The sequence below is a fragment of the Gekko japonicus genome, unplaced genomic scaffold (genome assembly GCF_001447785.1).
Source record: "Gekko japonicus isolate JY-2015 unplaced genomic scaffold, Gekko_japonicus_V1.1 scaffold1496, whole genome shotgun sequence".
Classification (NCBI taxonomy): domain Eukaryota; kingdom Metazoa; phylum Chordata; class Lepidosauria; order Squamata; family Gekkonidae; genus Gekko; species Gekko japonicus.
In genome coordinates, this window is record NW_015172600.1 from 294961 (window position 1) to 315740 (window position 20780).

The 20780-nt window shown below is 41.9% G+C and overlaps 1 protein-coding gene across 1 annotated transcript in view; it reads left to right on the forward strand.

Moving 5' to 3' along the window:
• Positions 1 to 13643, forward strand: part of PDE10A (phosphodiesterase 10A) — a 158784-nt gene extending 145141 nt beyond the window's left edge. Inside the window, exons 22-23 of the mRNA XM_015421576.1 lie at positions 8727 to 8815; positions 13526 to 13643. Coding sequence (XP_015277062.1) covers positions 8727 to 8815; positions 13526 to 13643 — 207 coding nt within the window. The remainder of the gene's footprint in view (positions 1 to 8726; positions 8816 to 13525) is intronic.
• Positions 13644 to 20780: the final 7137 nt, after the last annotated feature.

Below are 20780 nucleotides of genomic sequence, written 5' to 3' on the forward strand. Positions count from 1 at the left end.
CCGGGGCCCAATCCGCTGGCAGCGGGGAACGGGCCTCTGGGGCGGGGGTTTTACCCACCCCCCGGTGGGACTTGGCAAGTCTAGTTTTGCCCTAGAAGAGAGTAGAGTAGGTGTCAGGTGAGCCTCGGTGTGTGTGTGTGTGCATTCCACAGGGGAATTGCCACCATTCCAGCAGCTGTGCAGTTGTGTTACCATTCACTTCAACTCTGCAGGTGGGAGTACAGAGACCAGAGCTTATGAGGAGAATCTTAACTAATGGGCTGGATAATATAGGAGGAGGTGGTCCTTCAAGTATCCTGTCTTAAAGGTACTTAAAATCATGCCTGGAAAGAAATGGACAGTCAGTGCAGTACAGGAATGTTATAATGCTTTTATCCAGCTCCTGGCAGCAACATTTTGGACAACTAAAGGTTCCAGGTATTTTTTTAAAGGCAGCTTCATGTACAGTGTAGTAAGCCAGTGATACTCAGTGACTGGGAACCACATCTTTGACATGCTACCTGTGACTGTTGTTAGCACTACCTGTGACTGTTGTTGGTACCTGATTGATGTAACCAGAAAGTGAGCAATTTCTTTAGAAACTAGATTAATTTTATCATTAATGCAGGCCCAAGATAAAACTGTTTTATTTTTAAAATGCAACACAACTTACCCATTATTATATCAAGCTTGTGTAGATGTAGGGGTCCTGTGCTTCGGGGTGTATCAACATATGCAGCTGAAAAAGGTGGTGGGATGGGGTTTACCACTGTTAAATGCTATTGCATAAAGCAATACTCCCAGTAGTGGGGAAAGACAAACCTAGAGGCATGGAGGTAGCTTGGTAATATAAAGGGTTATATTGTATACTATTGCTTGAGCACATTTGGGATGGTCACATGGCATATTCTCCCAGGGTGAGGTCGACAGGATCCTGGCAGCTGTGAAGCTCACCACTTGCCTCCTTGTCCCGTGGCCATCATGGCTGGTAAAGGCTGGTGGAGACAGAATACGGGTACCTCTGGGAGATATTATCAACTTGTCCCTGAGTTCAGAGACCTTCCTAGGGTTTTTAAAGGAGGCAGTGGTGAGACCACTCTTGGAAAAGACCATTCCTGGATCCTGTGGTTCCAGCTCACTACCGCCCAGTGTTGAACGTGTGTAGATGTAGGGGTCCTGTGCTTCAGGGTGTATCAACATATGCTGCTGGAAAAGGTGGTGGGATGGGGTTTTACCACTGTTGAATGCTATTGCATAAAGCAATACTCCCAGTAGTGGGGAAAGACAAACCTAGAGGCTTGGACGTACCTTGGTAATATAAAGGGTTATATTGTATACTATTGCTTGAGCACATTTGGGATGGTCAGATGGCATATTCTCCCAGGGTGAGGTCGACAGGATCCTGGCAGCTGTGAAGCTCACCACTTGCCTCCTTGACCCGTGGCCATCATGGCTGGTAAAGGCTGGTGGAGACAGAATACGGGTACCCCTGGGAGATATTATCAACTTGTCCCTGAGTTCAGAGACCTTCCTAGGGTTTTTAAAGGAGACAGTGGTGAGACCACTCTTGGAAAAGACCATTCCTGGATCCTATGGTTCCAGCTCACTACCGCCCAGTGTTGAATCTTCCATTCCTGGACAAGATAGTTGAAAGGGCGGTAGCGGAAAACTCCAGGCTTTCCTGGATGACTCCTCTATTCTGGACCCATTCCAGTCTGGTTTCCGCCCTGGCTGTGGGACAGAGATGGTGCTGGTCACCCTCACGGATGACCTCCAGAGACACCTGGATCGAGGCAGCTCAGCACTGCTGTTGTTGCTTGACTTAACATTAGCATTTGACATGGTCAGTTATGATCTTATGACCCACTGCCTTGCTGACAGGATATGGGGGACTGCTTTGCAGTGGCTGGTCTCCTTTCTCCATGGTCAGGAACAGAGGGTGGCAATTGGGGGGAGGGTGTCTTCGTGTTACCCTCTGGTATGCGGCGTCCCTCAGGGGGCAATCCTCTCCCTGATGTTGTTTAACATCTATTTGTACCCTTTTGCCCAGTTGGGCTGGGAGGTTGGGCTGGGTTGCCACCAGTACGCTGATGACACCCAGCTGTATCTGCTGATGGATGGATGGCCAGACTCTGTCCCAGATATTCTGGCTAGGGTTTTGGAGGCTGTGGTTGATTGGTTACAGCAGAGCCGACTGAAACTTAATCCATCAAAGGTGGAGATCCTGTGCATGAGGCATGGGAGAGTGGGATCAGATATCCAACTCCTAGCCCTTGGTGGGGCACCATTAATACCAGCACCAACCATGAAGAGTTTAGGCGTGACCTTGGACGCCTTGCTTTTCAGTGGAGGCCCAAATCACAAATGTTGCTAAATCAGCTTTTTACCATCTTCGTGGCCATGGTGATCCATGCAATGGTCACCTCCAGGCTAGACTACTGTAACTCGCTCTATGCAGAGCTGCCCTTGAATATTGGCCATGGTGATCCATGCAATGGTCACCTCCAGGCTAGACTACTGTAACTCGCTCTATGCAGAGCTGCCCTTGAATTTGACCCAGAAACTTCAGGTGGTCCAAAATGCAGCAGCGCGCCTTCTGACTGGGACATCTTTGCACGCACATATACATCCAGTGCTCCACCCGCTGCATTGACTCCCAGTTGAGTACTGGATCAGATTCAAGGTTATGGTATTAACCTTTAAGGCCATATGTAGTCTGGGACCAACATATCTGCAGGACTGTCTCTCCCAATATGTCCCCTGAAGAGCCTTACATTCATCAGAACAACATCTTCTGGTGATCCCCAGCCCAAAAGACAGCTGCTTAGCCTCAACGAGAGCCAGAGCCTTTTCAGCTCTGGCTCCGGCCTGGTGATATACTCTCCCAAGTGAGATCAGGGCCCTGCAGGAATTATTATAATTCCACAGGGCCTGCAAAACAGAGTTGTTTCTCCAGGCCTTTGGTTGAGGCAGTGGGTTTCCAATTACATAGGCCTCCTCTGTTCCAATCCGCCCTTGTGTTGTGCACTATATCAACTTGTGCCACTAGTGGTGGCTTCCACCCACTTGCTCAGTATGTTGGGTACACATACAGCGAGCACCTGGGAGCTTTGTTAAACTCTTAAAACTGTTAAAATGTTCATTGTTTACTATGGTAATTGGGTCTTATAGGTTTTTAACTGTAAATATGTAGAATTGTTCTTAACTGTTTGTATTTGTCTGTTGTAACCTGCCCTGAGCCTGCTTGTGGGGGGAAGGCAGGATAGAAATTTAATTAATGAATACATTCAATAAACAAATCCAGTAATCATGCGGCCCTTTGGGTTGATGGGACTTACAGATATGTCTCTCCATGATCCACAAAGTGAGTATCACTGAAGTAACAGAGTCAATTTGGTTTAGTGCTTAAGAGTGGTGGACTCTAATCTGAAAAACGAGGATAGATTCTCATTCCTCCACATGCAGCCAGCTGGGTTACCTTGGGTCAGTCACAGCTCTCGCAGAGCAGTTTTCTCAAGAGCAGTTCTCTCAGAGCTCTCTCTCAGCCCCACCTACCTCGAGTCACAGGATGTCTGTTGTGGAGAGTAGAGGAAGGGAAGGTGATTGTAAGCCGCTCTGAGACTCAGAGAGAAGGGTGGAGTATAAATTCAACTCTTCTTCTCTTCCTCCTCCAACTCACCAGGATGTGATCATGCTTTTCAAGGAAGAGCCTTAGCTGGCATGTCAATCAAAGCTGACAAATAACACTACATGCCATGAAGAAGACCCAAGTTTCTAACTATACAATAGAATCCAGCAACACCCTCAAGCTATTTAAGGGAGTGCAGCCCCCTCTAGGACAGGCTGTGACTCCTCCAGCAGCTTTGTCACTGAGCAGCAGGGCCTCAATCTTGTCTGGATTATTGACCATCAGCCATCTTGAGGCACCTGTTCAGAACTTCCACAGACACACCCAACGCCATGCCAAAATAAAATAAGGTTAATTTAAAAACAATAAAATAAAACACTTCATTTAATTGAGTATTGGAGCCAGTACCGAAAAGAACTGATTTGTCAAGGCTTGGAATAAGGATGAAGGTGACAACCAGCTCTTTCAGTGCTCTATAAACAAAATCTATCTTGGGACAAATCTATTCAATTTCGGTTTCATTCTGTCTCTTTTATGATATGTCATTTTGATTACAAAGGTCAGATCTTTTAAAACCCATCTGTTATTGGTAGTGCAGCCCTTGTTTTCCAAGCAGATGCCACACACATTCACCCTGCAATTATCGAAGCTGTATCCAATTCTATATCATCCCATCCATACACTATTTTTAAAAATAAAACCTTAAAAATAAAACTTGACAATTCATATCCAGTAATATCTTGAATATGTGTAATGTTTATGGCAGTAAAGGTTATTGGAACTGGATTGGAATATGTGTAATGAATCTCTGTTTCCAAAAGTGTACCATGGTCCCTTCCACACGGCGGTAAAAAGCACGACCAAAGTGCAGCTTTTTACCGCCGCACCAAAAGAGACACGCGGCAGCGGGATCACACAGATCCCCTGAGTCGCCGTGCAGTTGCTCCCCGGCACGATCAGATGCCGGGGAGGAAGCCACTGACGGGAGACCGAGGCAGCCGGCTGCACATGTGTGTGCATGTGCAGTTCAGCCAGGAGCCTTCAATGCTCCTGACGACGGACGCGCCAGCGATCCCACGGGCGCGCTTGCTGCGGCATTTTAGGTCAGTCCTTCTCTTTACTAGGTTCTTTTTTGCTCCGCATTACTGGGCTGTAGGGACGGATCGGGGACGGGTGCGCGCCGCTTCCCAGATGTTGCGGTTTGATCGCACCCATTTGCTGCGCCCCCGATCCGTCCCTCTTCCGGCCCAAAACCTCCCGTGTGACCGGGGCCCATAGTTCCAAAATGGTGTGTTAAATATGTCTTAGCAGTTTGACAACACTGACAATCTGCATTGTCTAAATTGTAAATATGCTGCAATCTCTGAGGCATTTATAATCTTCAGAGATGGTATTTATGTTCTTTCATAGACCTATTTATTATGTTCTGAGACACATTGTCCCAGATCCCATTCTTTCAATGCAGCATTATATATTCCTCTTTCTTTCTGTGTTGACATTTGAAACAATAATTTAAAATCAGTTTTGTTTCAGTTTCTCAGCAATACTCCTTTATTGAAACAAGGACAGGTGTATCCTATCTGACACTTTGTAAGATAACTTCATTCCTACCTGTAACCAGTCCCCCACCCTCATTAATTTATATTTGGACCAATATGCCATATCTCCAAAGAATCCAGAAGTAGAGAATTCATGATTATAAACCACTGATGCCGAGGTGGTACTCCTGGACTTAAATGGAGTCTTCTAAAGCAGTGATGGAATTAAGAAAAACTGGGGAGAAGGTAAACTAAGGTTAGAAGCTAGCTTTTTGATGTGGTTATGTTGTGTGTTAATGCTGCATTTTGTACAGCAATACGTCTGTTATAGCTGATTAAATTATGATGAACTGTAAAGAGGTTAGGCATGGGAATTGTGGCAGCAATAAGTAGAAAATATGGTCATTAAAATGCAAAACATTGAAGGCTGAAAAAGGAGTCTGGTTCCCAAATTTTGGGGCTGGCTTCTAGAGCCAAAGAAAATTTGTCAAAATTTGCCTTCAGATCCCTTGATGATCATTCTTAGCCGTTTCATTTAGCTGTTAAACAGCACAGGGGTCAAGATAAATCCCTGCAGGACCTCATACATGCCAATAGTGCCAAGCTGTAACCCCCTAGCACTACCTTCTGCAATTGGCAAGCCAAATAAGATGAAACCACCTAAGCATGATGCCCCCTGTTTCCATCTCAGCCATTCTCTCCAGAAAGACACCATGGTTGATGATAGTGAAAGCCACTGACAGATCCAGGAGAATCAACAGACACAAACTTCCTAGAGTGAAGATCATCAGTCAGGGTGACCAAGACTGTTTCCATCCCAAATCTAGGCCTGAATATGAATTGGAATGGGTTTAGATAATCTGTCTATTCCCAGATCATGTGAAGTTCTGAAGCTGCGACTTTGCCAAAGAATGGAATGCTGACCATTAGGCAATAGTTGCTTATATCATTGAGATCCAGGGATGCCTTCTTCAGGAAGTGTTTTACAACTGTCTCTCACAGTGGTTGGATCTATACCAGGGCTGCCCAAACTTGGTTAATGTAAGAGCCACATAGAATAAACATCTCAAACATCGAGTGTTTGAGAGCTGCAAGACATGAACAAATATTGTAGTACACGTTTTATTGAAGAAATATGCAAATTTGCTTTTTATTAATATTAAATTAGACTGCCAGAAATAAAAACAAAAGGGGTAAAAACAGATATTGATCATGATATTTGTTCAGTGATATGTATTTGTTTGCTAATGATATTTTTCTAAGAGAGAGAGAGAGGTGGAAAGAAAAAATGAAAGAGGTAGAGAGAGAGAAAGAAAGAAAGAAAGAAAGAAAGAAAGAAAGAAAGAAAGAAAGAAAGAAAGAAAGAAAGAAAGAAAGAAAGAATAGATGGGAGAGGGCACGAGATGTGGAAAGAAAGCAACTTTAAATGCATCCTCAAAGCCTCCCCCCCCACACACACTACCTGGCTTGGCTTGGAGAAGGGATTTAAAGAGACAAATGCTTTCTCCAAGCTGGGGGGCGGGGTTGAGAATGCATTTAAAGTGTGTTCTTTCTCTGCTCCCCCCCACACATCAAGCTTACTCAGGGAGGGGAACACTGGCTGGGGAAGGGAAGACTGATCGGGGAGGCATGCCTTTCCTTCGCATCCCCAGCTGTCGTGCCGGGAGCCACAAAATATGTGTGAAAGAGCCACATGCAGCTCCCGAGCCACAACTTGGCCACCCCGACGTATACCCTGCCACAGATAGGCATTTATTACCACCTGGACTCAGTTGACCAACCCAACTTGGTTTGACACCAGCAAGTCACAAGTGTGGAAGTGGTGGGCCACATAATTTAAAGCAGGTTTTCCACTTCATCACGCCTCACCAACTGAAAGACATCCATACAACTAAGACCAGCCTGTGCCCCAGGAGAATCCTGAAGTCTATTAACTGGACCTGTATGTTTTCTGGGTCTACATGTTCAGAAGCCTGGGATAAGAATCCTCTGAAAGCAGAAAAGCTTAATCATATAAATAAGGTTGGGGAAGAAAGGTATAAATAAATAGTTGTTGTAGATTTTCTGGGTTGTATAGCCATGGTCTTGGCATTGTAGTACCTGACGTTTCACCAGCAGCTGTGACTGGCATCCTCAGAGGTGTAACATAGAAAGATGGAGTACTCTCTGTGTCAATGTGAGAAGAAAAATGGTAGGCATGTTTTTCTTCTCACATTGACACAGGGAGTACTCCATTTTTCTGTGTTACACCCTTGAGGATGCCAGTCACAGCTGCTGGCGAAACATCAGGTACTACAGTGCCAAGACCACAGCCATACAGCCCGGAAAATCTACAACAACTAATAAACTCTGGCTGTGAAAGTCTTTGACAACATATAAATACATAGTTATAGTTATAATTAAATAAATAGTTGCTGCTTTTCTCACCAGCAAGTACCTCTATTCAGCCCTCCAAGGCATCTAGGTACCAGTGGCCATTAGAGTCTCTGCCTGGTGACATGCTGCTCTTCCAGCCCACCTGACCCTTGGAGGAATTATCTCTTGCTGTTTTGGTACCGCTGCCACAATTTGACTGTTTTACAAATTAATTGCTGCAAAGCCAGTGCTTCCAGCTTCCCTTCCTGGATTGCTGTTCTAAGGCTTCACCTAATGCCTGCATCTCCTGCTGCCCAGAGACTGGTTGCTGCACTTGCACACTGCTGCAGAAATTGCAGTTTACCACTTAACTGCCTCCCTTTCCCTAGGGCAATTTTGAATAGCATGTTTGAGTGGTTCTTCATATGGTATGAAGAACAACTACCAGCATTTTAAATGGTTAAGAATTTATTAAAAGTAAGAAGTCTACACTCATACTGTCTATACAGCAACAGATTGAGCAAGAAATACAAAAGAAAGGTGCAAGCACACAATTCCCCTTCCCCTCAGTCTCTGCATGCTCTAGCTGATCTTATTCTAAGGCAGGCTCTTAACTTAGAGGACACAGTCTACTAAAAACATCCCATTACATTGGAATTTTTGTCCAGTCAGCCAGCCTTTGTCTGCCCCACATAGCAATGGCAGCCATCAAGAAGGTGCTCAGGCACAAGCATTTCTTTCTCCAGATGTAATCAGCCAAGATGCACCTGCAAAAAAGCCCTCCCTATGTCAACAAATTTTTATCTTCTGTTTTCCCCTACCCTTGCGCATCAGATTCCTTTCCTGAAATCCCCAGGAAGATACAATCTAGCCCCTGTTTCTTTCCTAGTTGTCAGATTCCAGATAAGGTGTGAGTTGACCATTTTATTGTCTCTGACTAGGCTGTCTATTAGAATTTCCAGAGCTTTGATGGCTGGTACTTGAATGATACTTGAAAACCATTGACTTCCCCCTTCCTGCCTGACTTTTAAAACTAAATATGGAGATTTGTCAACCCCAAGCCCTGAAGTAAAAAGACATTTCTTCACAATTGCCAGTAAAAAATGCTTAGCTAATATTTTCTAGTATAGACAGTTACTTAGCTAAGTAGATGAATTTTCTTGCCTTTCCAGTTTACATAATGCAGCTTGTTGTTGTTGTTGTTTTTAATTTCCATTTTTTTTCAGATTGGGTTCTATAACGCTGTAGCTATTCCATGCTACACTACACTCATGGAGATCCTCCCTGCCGCAGCACCACTGCTTCGGGCCTGCAAGTGAGTTACACACATTTTTACACAGAATACATTGGCCAGTTGAGAGCCATTTGATAAGATGTCTACTGTGAAGCAATAAGTGAATTAAAATAACTATGGCCCCGGTCACACGGGCAGGAAAGTGGGGGGGGGCGTAGCTGTTTCCCCCGAAGCAAAATAACGCGCGGTTGCGCGATCAGACCTCCCGTAGAGGTCCCGTAGAGGTCCCGTGGTTAGGGGGAAGGTGCCGATCACAGGACAATCCTGCGGCGCACCTCCCCCTCAACCGCCCGGTGCAGAGAGTTCCTCTGGAGCAGGCCGAGCCAGGAGTGGAGGGGGTACGGAAAAGAGGAGGGGGCTGTGTTGTTTGTTTTTAAACGAAGTGTGCGCATGCGCCATTGGGTGCTTGTGCGCATCCCGTGGAGACTTGGGGGGGGAACCTTTTAGCGATGGGACATGGGCAGGCGCCGGATTCCACGACCTACCACCGGAAACGCGATCAGGTGCCCGCCCTTGCCTGCGGTTTCCGCATCTTTGGTGGGAAACCTCGGGTTCGCCACGGGAGCTCTACGCTTCCCAGATCGCGCCCGGAAAATCCACCTCTTCCGCCTCTGTAGCGTGGCTACTGCTCCGTGTGACCGCAGCCTATAATAACTATCCCTGTTCTGGAAATTGTCAAATATGTCGTTGATTTGTGTAGCACTGTTGTAACTATTCCCCTTCCTGAACATTAACATGAGATTGCAGGACATGTTCTGTGATCCTTGACTTATACCCAGGGCCTGTGTATATTTGCTTGGAAGTGAACTACTCAAGCTTGGATTAACTGAAGTGTTTGTTGGCAGAAGAATTTCTGGCTAGGAAGCATGACTTTGTTATTCTGCTGCAGCCAATATGGCCCTGGAAATGCAGCTCCTGGGGAAGCACGAAAGCTGCCTGAAAAAAAAAATATGGTTAATCCAGCCCACTGTGTTTAGCAGTACTTAGTCCCAAGTAAGGGTGCATAGGATTTGTCCTATATTTTATGGTGGCCATCATGTTAATATTTAAAGCTAGAAAGCATCAGTTGTAGGTTTATCAAGAGAGTTTGGAGATGAAAATATGGCAAAACAGAAGAGCACAGTACAATTGTTTTCCCCTCAGTGTTTATTTTAAAAGTTTTATATCCCACTCTTCCAAAAACTCAGAGCAGTTAACTTCAGAGGTTTACTATAATAGAACTAGGATCATATTATGCAATCTACAGCTAACTGTCAGAGATGAGTGGAAGCCTTGAAGAACTATTTAATGCTTTTTGACCTTTGTATAAAACATGGATTTTTAAAATTGAAAGGGGTTCAACTTGGATGTTTGCAGTGAAATGCCTCTAGACAAGAAATAGCATAGCAGTTTATTTGGTATCTGACCTTCCCTATCAAAAGCTTGTAGATATAAAAACATTCTTGGGTTTTTTTCCTTTAACCACTTTTCTAGTGGTACAGTAGGTGGTAAAATTAATGTCTTTTACTGGTGAGACAAGGCTCTGATCTTTAAAAACTACGTATTTTATCTTTTGCTAAATTGCTAATGGTGTTACGACACATCCATGCTATACATTTCTGGTGAGTTCTGAATGATCTGAATGCCAGAACTGTAGTAGTCTCACCATCTCTGCAGGTGACCAGCAAAGTTGCAAAATACAATCCTAAACGTGAGTCATTCATAATTGGTTGGATCCTGTGAACTGATCTTTCTCTGCTTTGGCCCAGCAGTCCATTCAGTCTCCTAAAAAGTCAAATGTCAAAAATGTCCTCATGAATAAGACACTGTGCAGGAGGGGGAATCCAACAAAATAACCTCCATGTCCATCCTTATGCTGACAGAGAAAGCTTTCTTTTGACGCAAGAGTGAAAAGTGGTGATTTCACCCAACTCCCCTTCCTCATTGTTGCCCAATGCGTCTTATGGTATTTTTGGCCATGGAATTCTCTTGATCCCAGGTGCTGTTTTTTTCTGGAGTCTTGTAGTACAGTGGGCTTTTTAAGCAGTGGGCTTAAAAAGATGTAACTAGGCTTAAGATTGCGGTGTTAGGGGGCTACTGATGTGAGATGGAGAAATATACATAACAAGGAACACCTTGAGTTCACTGTATATGGGAGCCAACCCACCAGCAGTACAATCCTATGAAAAGTTGCATCAGATTAAACTCCTTGAAATCAGTGGGCTTGGACTGAAATAACTGCACAGGAATACACTGTAAATCTGTCATTTTAAGAACTGTCAGATACAAGTGTTCAGTATTCCTCAGAACCTTTAAAAAGTTGCATAGAAGGCAGAATTTTGTTGTCAGTGTATTTCATATGATAGTGTTGGAGTGAGAAGAGAAACAGGATGTAGTGGGTTGTTCCTTTCTAGGTAGCTTTTACTTGAATCTTACCTGCATCTACTTCTGGCATTTTTAGGTGTTTTTTGTTTGGTTGGGTGGTTGTTTGCTTGGTGGTGGTGATTGTTGTTGTTTGTAAAAGAGGTTTTCTATGCTGTACTACTTAGGCAGACTGGCCTGTAGTATTCATTCAGGCAGCCTCACTTTCTGTCTCGGCTGTTCCTCTCTGGAAGGCTCTTGAAGACTTGTTTGTTGGCTAAATTCCAATTCGGGAACATGTATTCAGTTGCTTCACAAAACATGCCAAAATGTGTATGTTTGCTAATCAAATAACAATGAAAAAATGAAGCACAATAAGCAGTTTTAAACATTTAGAGGTGGAAAGAATAAAGACATACTTCTCTGTGGATAGAGTCCTGCGCTTTCACACACACTGTGTTACACACTTTCAATGCACTTTGCACCTGGATTTTACTGTATGAACTGGCAAAATCCACTTGCAAATGGTCACTGAAGTGGATTGAAACTGCATTATTTAGCATGTGTGAAAGCACCTCTGGGTTCTAAGAGCTAAGTATAAATCCTGCTCAGTCCTCTTAATTCAGTTAAAGGTCTTATTTTAGTGCTCTTTCTTCATAGAAATAGCCTGTGATAGAAGGTTAGAGGTAGCTTGTTGGAAGGACTGCAGCACCCTGGGAATTTCAGAGCAATGAGTGGTCTCCCTTGCTTACAGTGCTTTGAATGATGATTCCATCTCAATAGTGATTCTATCCCAAGAAAAAATGGTTTTCCTATAAAAGCTGAACATCTTAATGTATATTTTAGTGTATTATGTATATTTAATGTATATTATTTATGATGTAGATTGCATATCTCTAAGATATTGTTTCAGGCCTTCTATAGGCTTACCAAGGTCCGGCGGGGGAATCGTATTTCTTGGCAGGAGCCTTGCCGCGGGGACGGCTGCAGGCGCTGCACCTGCCGTCACCAGGATGTGACGCTCTGCGTCGCTCTGGCAACGGGACTCCAAACAGCCCCATTGCCAGAGCAACGCGGAGCGTCACATCCTGGCAACGGCGGGTGCAGCGCGTGGAGCCGTCCCCGCGGCAAGCTGCCAAGAAATACGATTCCCCCGCCAGACCTTGGTAAGCCTAGCCTTCTCTGTCATGGCACCAACATTTTGGAACTCCCTCTCCAGGGAGATTCTTCTGCCTCCCTCTATCAGTGTCTTTTCACCAACAGGTGAAGACTTTTTTTTTTTTGTTTCATCTGGCACACCTGCAATAATAGTTACTGGCCCTCCTTCTAGTGTTGTTTGTTTATGTGTTTTTAATTGAATTTTGGGAGGGAAGGTGGCATGATATAGCCTGTTTTCCTCAGAACTTGGAAGCAAAGTACATATAGCTTTGTTTTAAGGACACATATATACAGATCCCCTCACCGCACTATTTTCTCTTTTCCTTTTCCTGGCAACCCCAATATCCTCAACTTTCCCTGGTTCCTTCTTGCCTTCCCACCAACCAACCAATGTACCTTTTATCTGCCACCAATCTTCACCTATATTTATTATTTATTTACTTCATTTATACCCTGACTTTCTCCACAATGGAGACCCAAACTATCTTATATCATTCTCCTCTCTTCAATTTTATTCTCCCAACAATCCTGTGCGGTAAGTTAGACTGAGGGTACATGACTGAACCAAGGTCACCCTGTGAGCTTCCACTGCAGAGTAAGGAATTGAACCTGGGTCTCCCAGATTCTAGTCTGAAACTCTAACCACTACACCACTCTGATATTTAGGGGGTAGCTACTTTTGACCAGTAGTTCAGGGTGAATAATGCACGTCCCATGGTATCAGGTCACTGGTGGTTGCTGCTGGATCTGGCCCCAAGGTGTCCTCTTCTAAAGGCCAAAACAAGCCTGGAAAGGGCCATGTACCCTGCCTTTGTGGATAGGAAGCCAAAGCTTGAAGGCTGGCAGTACTGTTGTGGTTGCCGAACAATGGTCACTGAGAATATTCATTTCTTAAAGCTTCTATTAATTTGAGGGGTTTAAACCCCCCCCATTTTTTCCCATAGAGTTCAGGTTTTTCTGCAAACCTAGGGCATTTTCCAGGGCAATGGTCACTGAGAATATTCATTTCTGAAAGCTTCTATTAATTTGAGGGGTTTAACACACACATAGAGTTCAGATTTTTCTGCAAACCTAGGGCATTTTCCAGGTTTGTAGAATGATCAGTCTTGTATTTTTATGTCTCCAGTTTCTGGATTTAAGTATTCACAGATTTGGCCATGTTGAGAATTAGATGTATTGGTATATCATTCTTAAAAAAGAGAATTCAACACTGGCTCATTTTTGCCTTTCCAGGGAAAATCTCAAACAATGGGAAAAAGTGATGAACGGAGAAGAAGCTTATGGATGGCTACCAGCCCAGCAAGATGAAACAGAGACATCAGATTCACTTCCAGTGAAGATTGATGACTGATTCCTATTTAAATACTGTGTCACCATCCTCTCCCTTTTAGGCATCTGTACTTGTTTTATTTTTCAAGGGATAAAAACTGCAAATGTTAACTGGGAAGATTTTGAAGTTTCCTTTCTTCACTGATACAGTGTGAACTGGGAGAGAGCTTGGCAATTCAATGGTTCCAGAATCAACTATTAAAAACAAATGTTTGGCTTGTAAATATACAAGACTAGCTTTTCTCATGGGCTGCATTGCTGGGGCCTTAATTTAAAATAGTTGGGGCTGGGAGGGCAAAACTTGGGAATTGCTTTTAAATTTTATCTTTATAATATGGAATTTCGTTGGTACTTTTACTATGCCATAACTGGTATAGTAAACTGGCTTTAATGCCAGGTTCACTAGGGGAAGTTCTTGCTATAAGTAGGATATTTCCACCTTGCTGTTGTGAATCTTTATGTTTGATCTTTGTGTAATCAATTTGAACTCCAGTAGAAACTCTCTGGAGTTGAAACTGTCATTGAGTTTACAGTACTTGAATTTATCTTGCTGCAGACAGGGAATTTAACTTCTAAATAGAAGGCTTCAGAAGCTATCTCATTAACATCTTGAGGGCAACTGCATTATGGCATACATTGATCATTTAGGTGGTTATAATATCTGGCTACCCAGCTTGATATCATAAGGTAGAAATAGTGTCCATTTGCAAACTGGAGATATAGAATATTTGTTGCCAGTGACCCTGAGTAAGAGTAATTTTAAATGTGCAGGCAGAGATTTGTCAAGCAATCAAGCTGGCCAGTTATAGTTTAGCAAGTATTAGAGAGACATGCCTTCGAATCCCAACTAGTCTACAAAAAACAGGACCTTCCAGACAGTCATATTTATTAAAAGTCATTTTGGTACCATCACAATAAATGAAACAGCAGTTCTTGTCAGGTTTGGTGTTGTTCAGTAGTACTCAGTGTGTCCAATGTTCCCTCTAAGCTGAGTTAGTGTGAGCTAGCTCACTGTTTTTTAGCCTACAGCTCACACATTTTTGTCTTAGCTCAGGAAGGATGGCTCCAGAGCAAACTAATTTATGCCGTAGCCGAATCAGTCGCTCACAACTTTAATGCCAGGAGCTCACAAAGTAGAATTTTTGCTCACAAGACTCCACAGCTTAGAGGGAACATTGGTGTGTACTATTCTGCCCCCAGTTGGCTTCCAGACTGCTTGGATCTCCCCCGTCTTAGTCTTGTAGGCAGACACTGTCAGCTGTAGAGATGACTGCTGAACAAGTAAGCTGATTTGGAAACCCATGCACTTTTGAATACTGTGAATGAAGGTCTGTGCTGACTTGGCTCCCTGTTCTGCAGATTATTATGTCGTGTTAAGTATGTGTATACCTCTTTGCAGAACTGGGTTTTAGACCTAGTACAAACATTTAACTATTTAATGTAATTTTATATGGTATAGAACTTAAGCCATGGGGTGTAATCCTAGCCTCACTGACTTCAGTGAGCATTCTGCTATTGACTTGAATGGATATGGAGCTCATAAGTCTTTTGCTTTGCCCTTCATCTTTTACCTGTTCCCACAAACATTCAAGCATGTAGAGAATGTAAGAGCTGATAGGGCGCAAAATCGTACCTGTTTTATAGCTCTGGCTAACATCTATTTGTTGGATGTTATATTTAAGTGGACTTTACTTGTGGAGGTCTAGCATTTGTAGGCCTAATCTGTCCATCTTTACACACATACCCCATTTTTTAAGACTAAGGGTCATGCACATTGGACTCTACACATGTACTTCCCATTTCAAGATCATGTCTGACATGTGGAGGGTCCTGGAGTTGGTCGACTCCCAGAGGGGAGTCATAATCCTGCTCTCTCACAAGACACAGACTATACCTATTTGAGAATTTGTTTGAAGGGGACATTGGAAACACTGTACTAAGACAGTTTCTCCTGTTACTTTTTAGGGACTTACAATGTAATCCCAAACAGAGTTGCACCCTTTTAAGTCCATTGACTTCAGTGGGATTACAAGGATGTAACTCTATTTAGGACTGCACTGTCAGGTATATTTTCAGGCATATGGAAAGGTATTCCAATAATACCTGAGAAACAGTCTGTAAACAGGGAAAATGATTGGTATACTTAGGTCTTTTTTGACAATAAATTAAGATACTGTGATTCTCAAAATGCTATTTTTTTCCTGAAAAAATTAAGTCATGGGTGAGATGCTTTACGTATATAATATTATGAGGAATATTAGAAGCAGACTTCAGTGTAGTATTTCCCTCCTTTGAAATGCATATAGCACTTTTTATAAGGGCACATACAAATCCTAAGATGGATTCAAGGCAGTGTTGCTTTAGAATAATAACTGTTAAAAGTCTATTTTAGCAGATCAGTAAATGTTTTTCCATTCTTCAATATGCTGTACTGTTCAGTACATAATTCACAATACTATATTAGCCAGGAAGGGGGTATCACCATTTAAAAAAAAAAAGTGACAACAGTTGCTTAGGTAGTAGTCAAACTCTTTTAGGTTTGTACAGATATATTTTCACTGTGCAATCATAAATGTAATTGCAGAAATATACTTGATCCTTTTCCATATGTGTGTTTACATTTGAGTTCCGGGGAATCGTTTTAAAGATCCAGGTCTTTGAACAGGGTCTTGAAGAAGTGATCTTCTGCCCGTTCATTTTAATCAGTTTTACAGACTTCATTTTATACATAAGCATTACTGCCCAGCTGGACCAAACAGATATTAACAAAAATAGATACGCACACCTAATATGATCTGACTTGGTTCAGATGGAGAGCAAAGCCCAGGCTGTTTCTTATTTATCTAAATTGTATTGTGTATGCATCTAGAAAAATGACAGTGGTGTTCAAGAAGCCATTCTGGATGTGTGGCATTATAAAAGCTGGGAGATATTCAAAGTAAATGAAAAAAGGAAAAAGAACTGTGACAATTAGCGCTTGGTAATATATTCATAAATCATAATATACAATAACAGAAAATAAGTAATATATATAGTGAATGTAGACGGTGGTCTCCGGAATGGTGTGCCGTTTCGACAGTGATCTTCTTCTGAACAGGGGTGTGTACAAAAACTGTCTTTCAACAATTATAGCCCATTGAAGAACATAGCTGTAAGCATAGCCTCATGATGAAGTGAATCAACAGTATATTTCCAATATGTCACCAAGAAATGAATTGTTGAAAGACAGTTTTTGTACACACCCCTGTTCAGAAGAAGATCATTGTCGAAACGGCACACCATTCCGGAGACCACCGTCTACATTCACTATATATATATTACTTATTTTCTGTTATTGTATATTATGATTTATGAATATATTACCAAGCGCTAATTGTCACAGTTCATTTTCCTTTTTTCATTGGCCTTATTACTGTGCCCATTCTTGTAACTATTCTCTAGATATTCAAAGTATACAGATTCTGAGAATTGGTTCACATTGCAGTAGTGTATATAGCATACAAATGTAAACATTCTACCCTCTGGACATTCATGTTATGGATGCTTGTGTGTGGAAACTCTTTTATTTGTGGGCTGTGCACATGATCATTGTACATACAAAGGCATGTGCCCTAGTTTCACAATAATGATACACACTTGAAAGGACTCTCATGAGAATAGGCTGTAGAGGGATTGCATGGATGGCTGAGTCACATCAGGCCTTCCTTCCAATCAGAAAGAGGGCTTTATGCATCACTGACAGTGTGAACATCATTTGTTTTGGATTTAAACAGCTATAATATTCTCTTCACTCCACCTGCTATCTTGTCAGTTGAGCATATTTTTTACAGTGTTAAAAGAATCTCAGAAGATAGATGGATTTAAACATTTAATGTTCTTGGCAGTATTACATAATTGCTCTGTTTTCCATGTTTATAAATGGCCTTCCCTCTCAATGAAATTTTGTTAAAAACGAGCATGTTAGTTCTTACGAGATATTGTCCCAGTCATAATTGCAGTGCTTATACAACATCCCTATTACATTTTGAATGATTTCTCATAAAAGGTAAGAATTCATAAGAAAATAACTATATAAGAAGTTAAAAGAAGTCACTATTTTAACTGATTATACAACTTGTAATTCTTTACATTACTTTTAAAAAAGATATTCCAGTGTAGAATACTGGTAATATGCCAAATAGCACCTGACATAGACATTGTGGTCACTGATATCATTTGGGGTATGGTTAAATTTTGGCTGCCTTCAGTATGGCAGCATACAAAAGGATTTTTTTTGTAAACAAAGTATGTACAAGTAAAAACCTCTTGAAAATGAATTTTAACATTACTTTTCGAATCTTAAAAAAAACTCTAACACAACTCCAGTTATTGTTTAGTTTTTAGTAAAAACAACAAAGGGAATGTTTAAAGCTGTGAAACATTTTTTAAAAATAGATTGTCTTTACTTAGTACTTCACTCCAGAATATTAGACACTGTGAGACTGTGAGTGGGCCTTGGACTCCTAACATTCCCCTGTCCCTACCACAGTTTCCTCCACATGGGTGAAAGTAAACCAGGGAGAAGACAGTCCACTGTAAATTCAGGATCTCTGTAGTTCAGATATTAATTCCAGTCAAGGTGTGAGGAAAAGAGGATGGAGTTATGTGGGACCAGGGCCTCCTCTTAGTTTCCTCATAGTTAAAATTCCAAGAGCCAAATAACACACAAGCAGGCCTTAAATATGCATGCATATTGAATACAAATTTTCCAGCTTATATTATTTGCCCTATGTTTTCCAAGGAAGAATAATTTAGCTTGAAGTAGAAACACAAATGTTTTTGCCCATGACGCTATTATGTTAAATTAGACTCCAGATCTGTGTCTCCAACTATTTCACTGGAAATTGCACTATTCTAAAGCAAACTTTAGAATGGCTGCAATATTATACAATGATTCAGTGTTCTGCAGACATTCTGTAGTATACTGTTTAGTACCCTTAGAATGGCAGAATACTGTAATTTTAAAATAAGGGAACAAATTCAGAAAGCTACAAATCAGCTCAGATGGGGCATGCAGTGTGGTACTCAATGGCACAATGATATACTCTACGTGAATGGCATAAATAGACACAATTGTTTGTGTTATCTGTATAGCGCTTGATTGTTAACAGATCTGAGTCTTTCCTCAGTCAGTGTTAAAAACTATGTAGAACGGTATTTGAATAGGACTGTAGAAGGCCTGTAACTGCCCATGCTGTTATGAGCCTTCTGTAGGTACATAAAACACTGTGATGCAGTCCCATGCAGTGCACCAGACAGGGCAAGTGCATTTGTTCTGAGTACAAAAAGGTGTGTTGCTTTCCCTTAATTGGTATTAGGAGCATCAGATGATAGTTCTTAAGTTCCAACCTAGCAACTTCATAGTTATTTTCTTTTTAAAAATTTCCTTGCTGACCAGAAACTGTGCTCAACTGTATATTTGGGTGTATACTCTGACATACACTCAAAACATTAATGATTTAATTGGGTTATAGAGTAGGTCCATGCATGCCCATGTTCCAATGGGTTGGTCTGGGAAGAAGGCATTTCAAGGCAACAATATCCAATTTTACTATATATGGGAGATGGGGAAAAAGATTTTATATATATGATACTTAGAAAATCCTCTTTATCAAAAGAAATATGCAAGTGCAATAACTTAAGAGGTCTTAACTTTGCATTTATAAATTATAAATACTGTACATGGTATGTAATTTTTCATGTATTCATTTGCAGTCTTTGTATTTAAAAACCCCAGACCTTTACTATTATGTTTGTACTATACAACACGTAATCATTTATTATGGTCTAGATAAGTTGTAAATAAATTTGCAAAATGAAACAGCCAGAATATATGCATATCTGGGAGCCCTATTGTGAAACCTGTTTCTGCTTTAACAGCTGGCTGTAGTGCAGCAAAGCAAATTCTGTGGATATGTAATTATACATATAAATATATGTATGATACATAAAATATTTAGAAATGTTCATAATTTTAATTGTATACATATGTATAAATACACTTTGATGTGAATATTACTGAATACAGATTTTTTTAAAAAAAAAACCCTCTGTGTTCATTTTTGGTATATTGCGGAAAGGAAATGGGATGGGAACCACTGGCCATCCTGTGTGTGTCTTTAATCCCTTCAGAGACTGAATTGACAGAATAGGCATAGTTGGAAAGCACATGACATAGCAACAGACTAGTCTGAGTTTGGTCAGTGCTTGGATGAGAAATCTCCTGGGAGCTCTGCATGGAATGAATAAATAATAAATAGTACAATTCCCAAGAGTTGGAGAACCACCTTAATATTCTTACTATTCTACAGTAATATTCTTCTAGTAATATTTTTACTAACTACAGGCCGTGGCTGGGTGGCTCAGGCTGAGTCAGCTGAAACTAAGCCCAGCAAAGATGGAGGTCCTGTGCTTGAGTTGGGTCGGTTCGGGGTTGGGGATCCCTCTCCCGACCTTCAACGGGGGGCGCCTTTGGTGCCAGCGTCGGAGGTTAGGAGTTTGGGAGTGCTCCTGGATCCCTCCTTAACCATGAAGGCCCAGGTGGCAGCCACTGCCAAATCGGCCTTTTACCATCTTAGGCCGGTGCGGCAGTTGGCTCCCTTCCTCGACCGCGATGACATGGCTACAGTGATCCATGTGATAGTTACCTTGAGGCTAGACTACTGTAACGCTCTCTACATGGGGCTGCTTTTGTTGCAGATCCGGAAGCTGCAGCTGGTGCAGAATGCAGCAGCCCGGCTGTTAATGGGCCTCCCCAAGTGGGAGCACATCCAGCCTGGGCTGAAAGCCCTGCACTGGCTGCCAATAGCATACCAGATCTATTTCTTTCTCTTTTTTTCTTTTTTTTGCCCCCCGGAGGGGATTTTTTATTGCATTTTTTTATATACTACAAACAACAACGAAAAATTGGGAAGGGGTAACTACATCTAGGGAGAAAGGAAAGAAAACCACAACTAACTAAAACCCCAAGAATAGGAGATCATCACAACAGCTTGTATAAATGTTAATCTTAAATTGCTAATATTACTTTGAACATAGTCGGCTATGCTAAATTTTTTATCTTCTTATCCAATATTTTAACCATTCAAGAGAACCCCCAGAGCATCCCACAATAAAACTA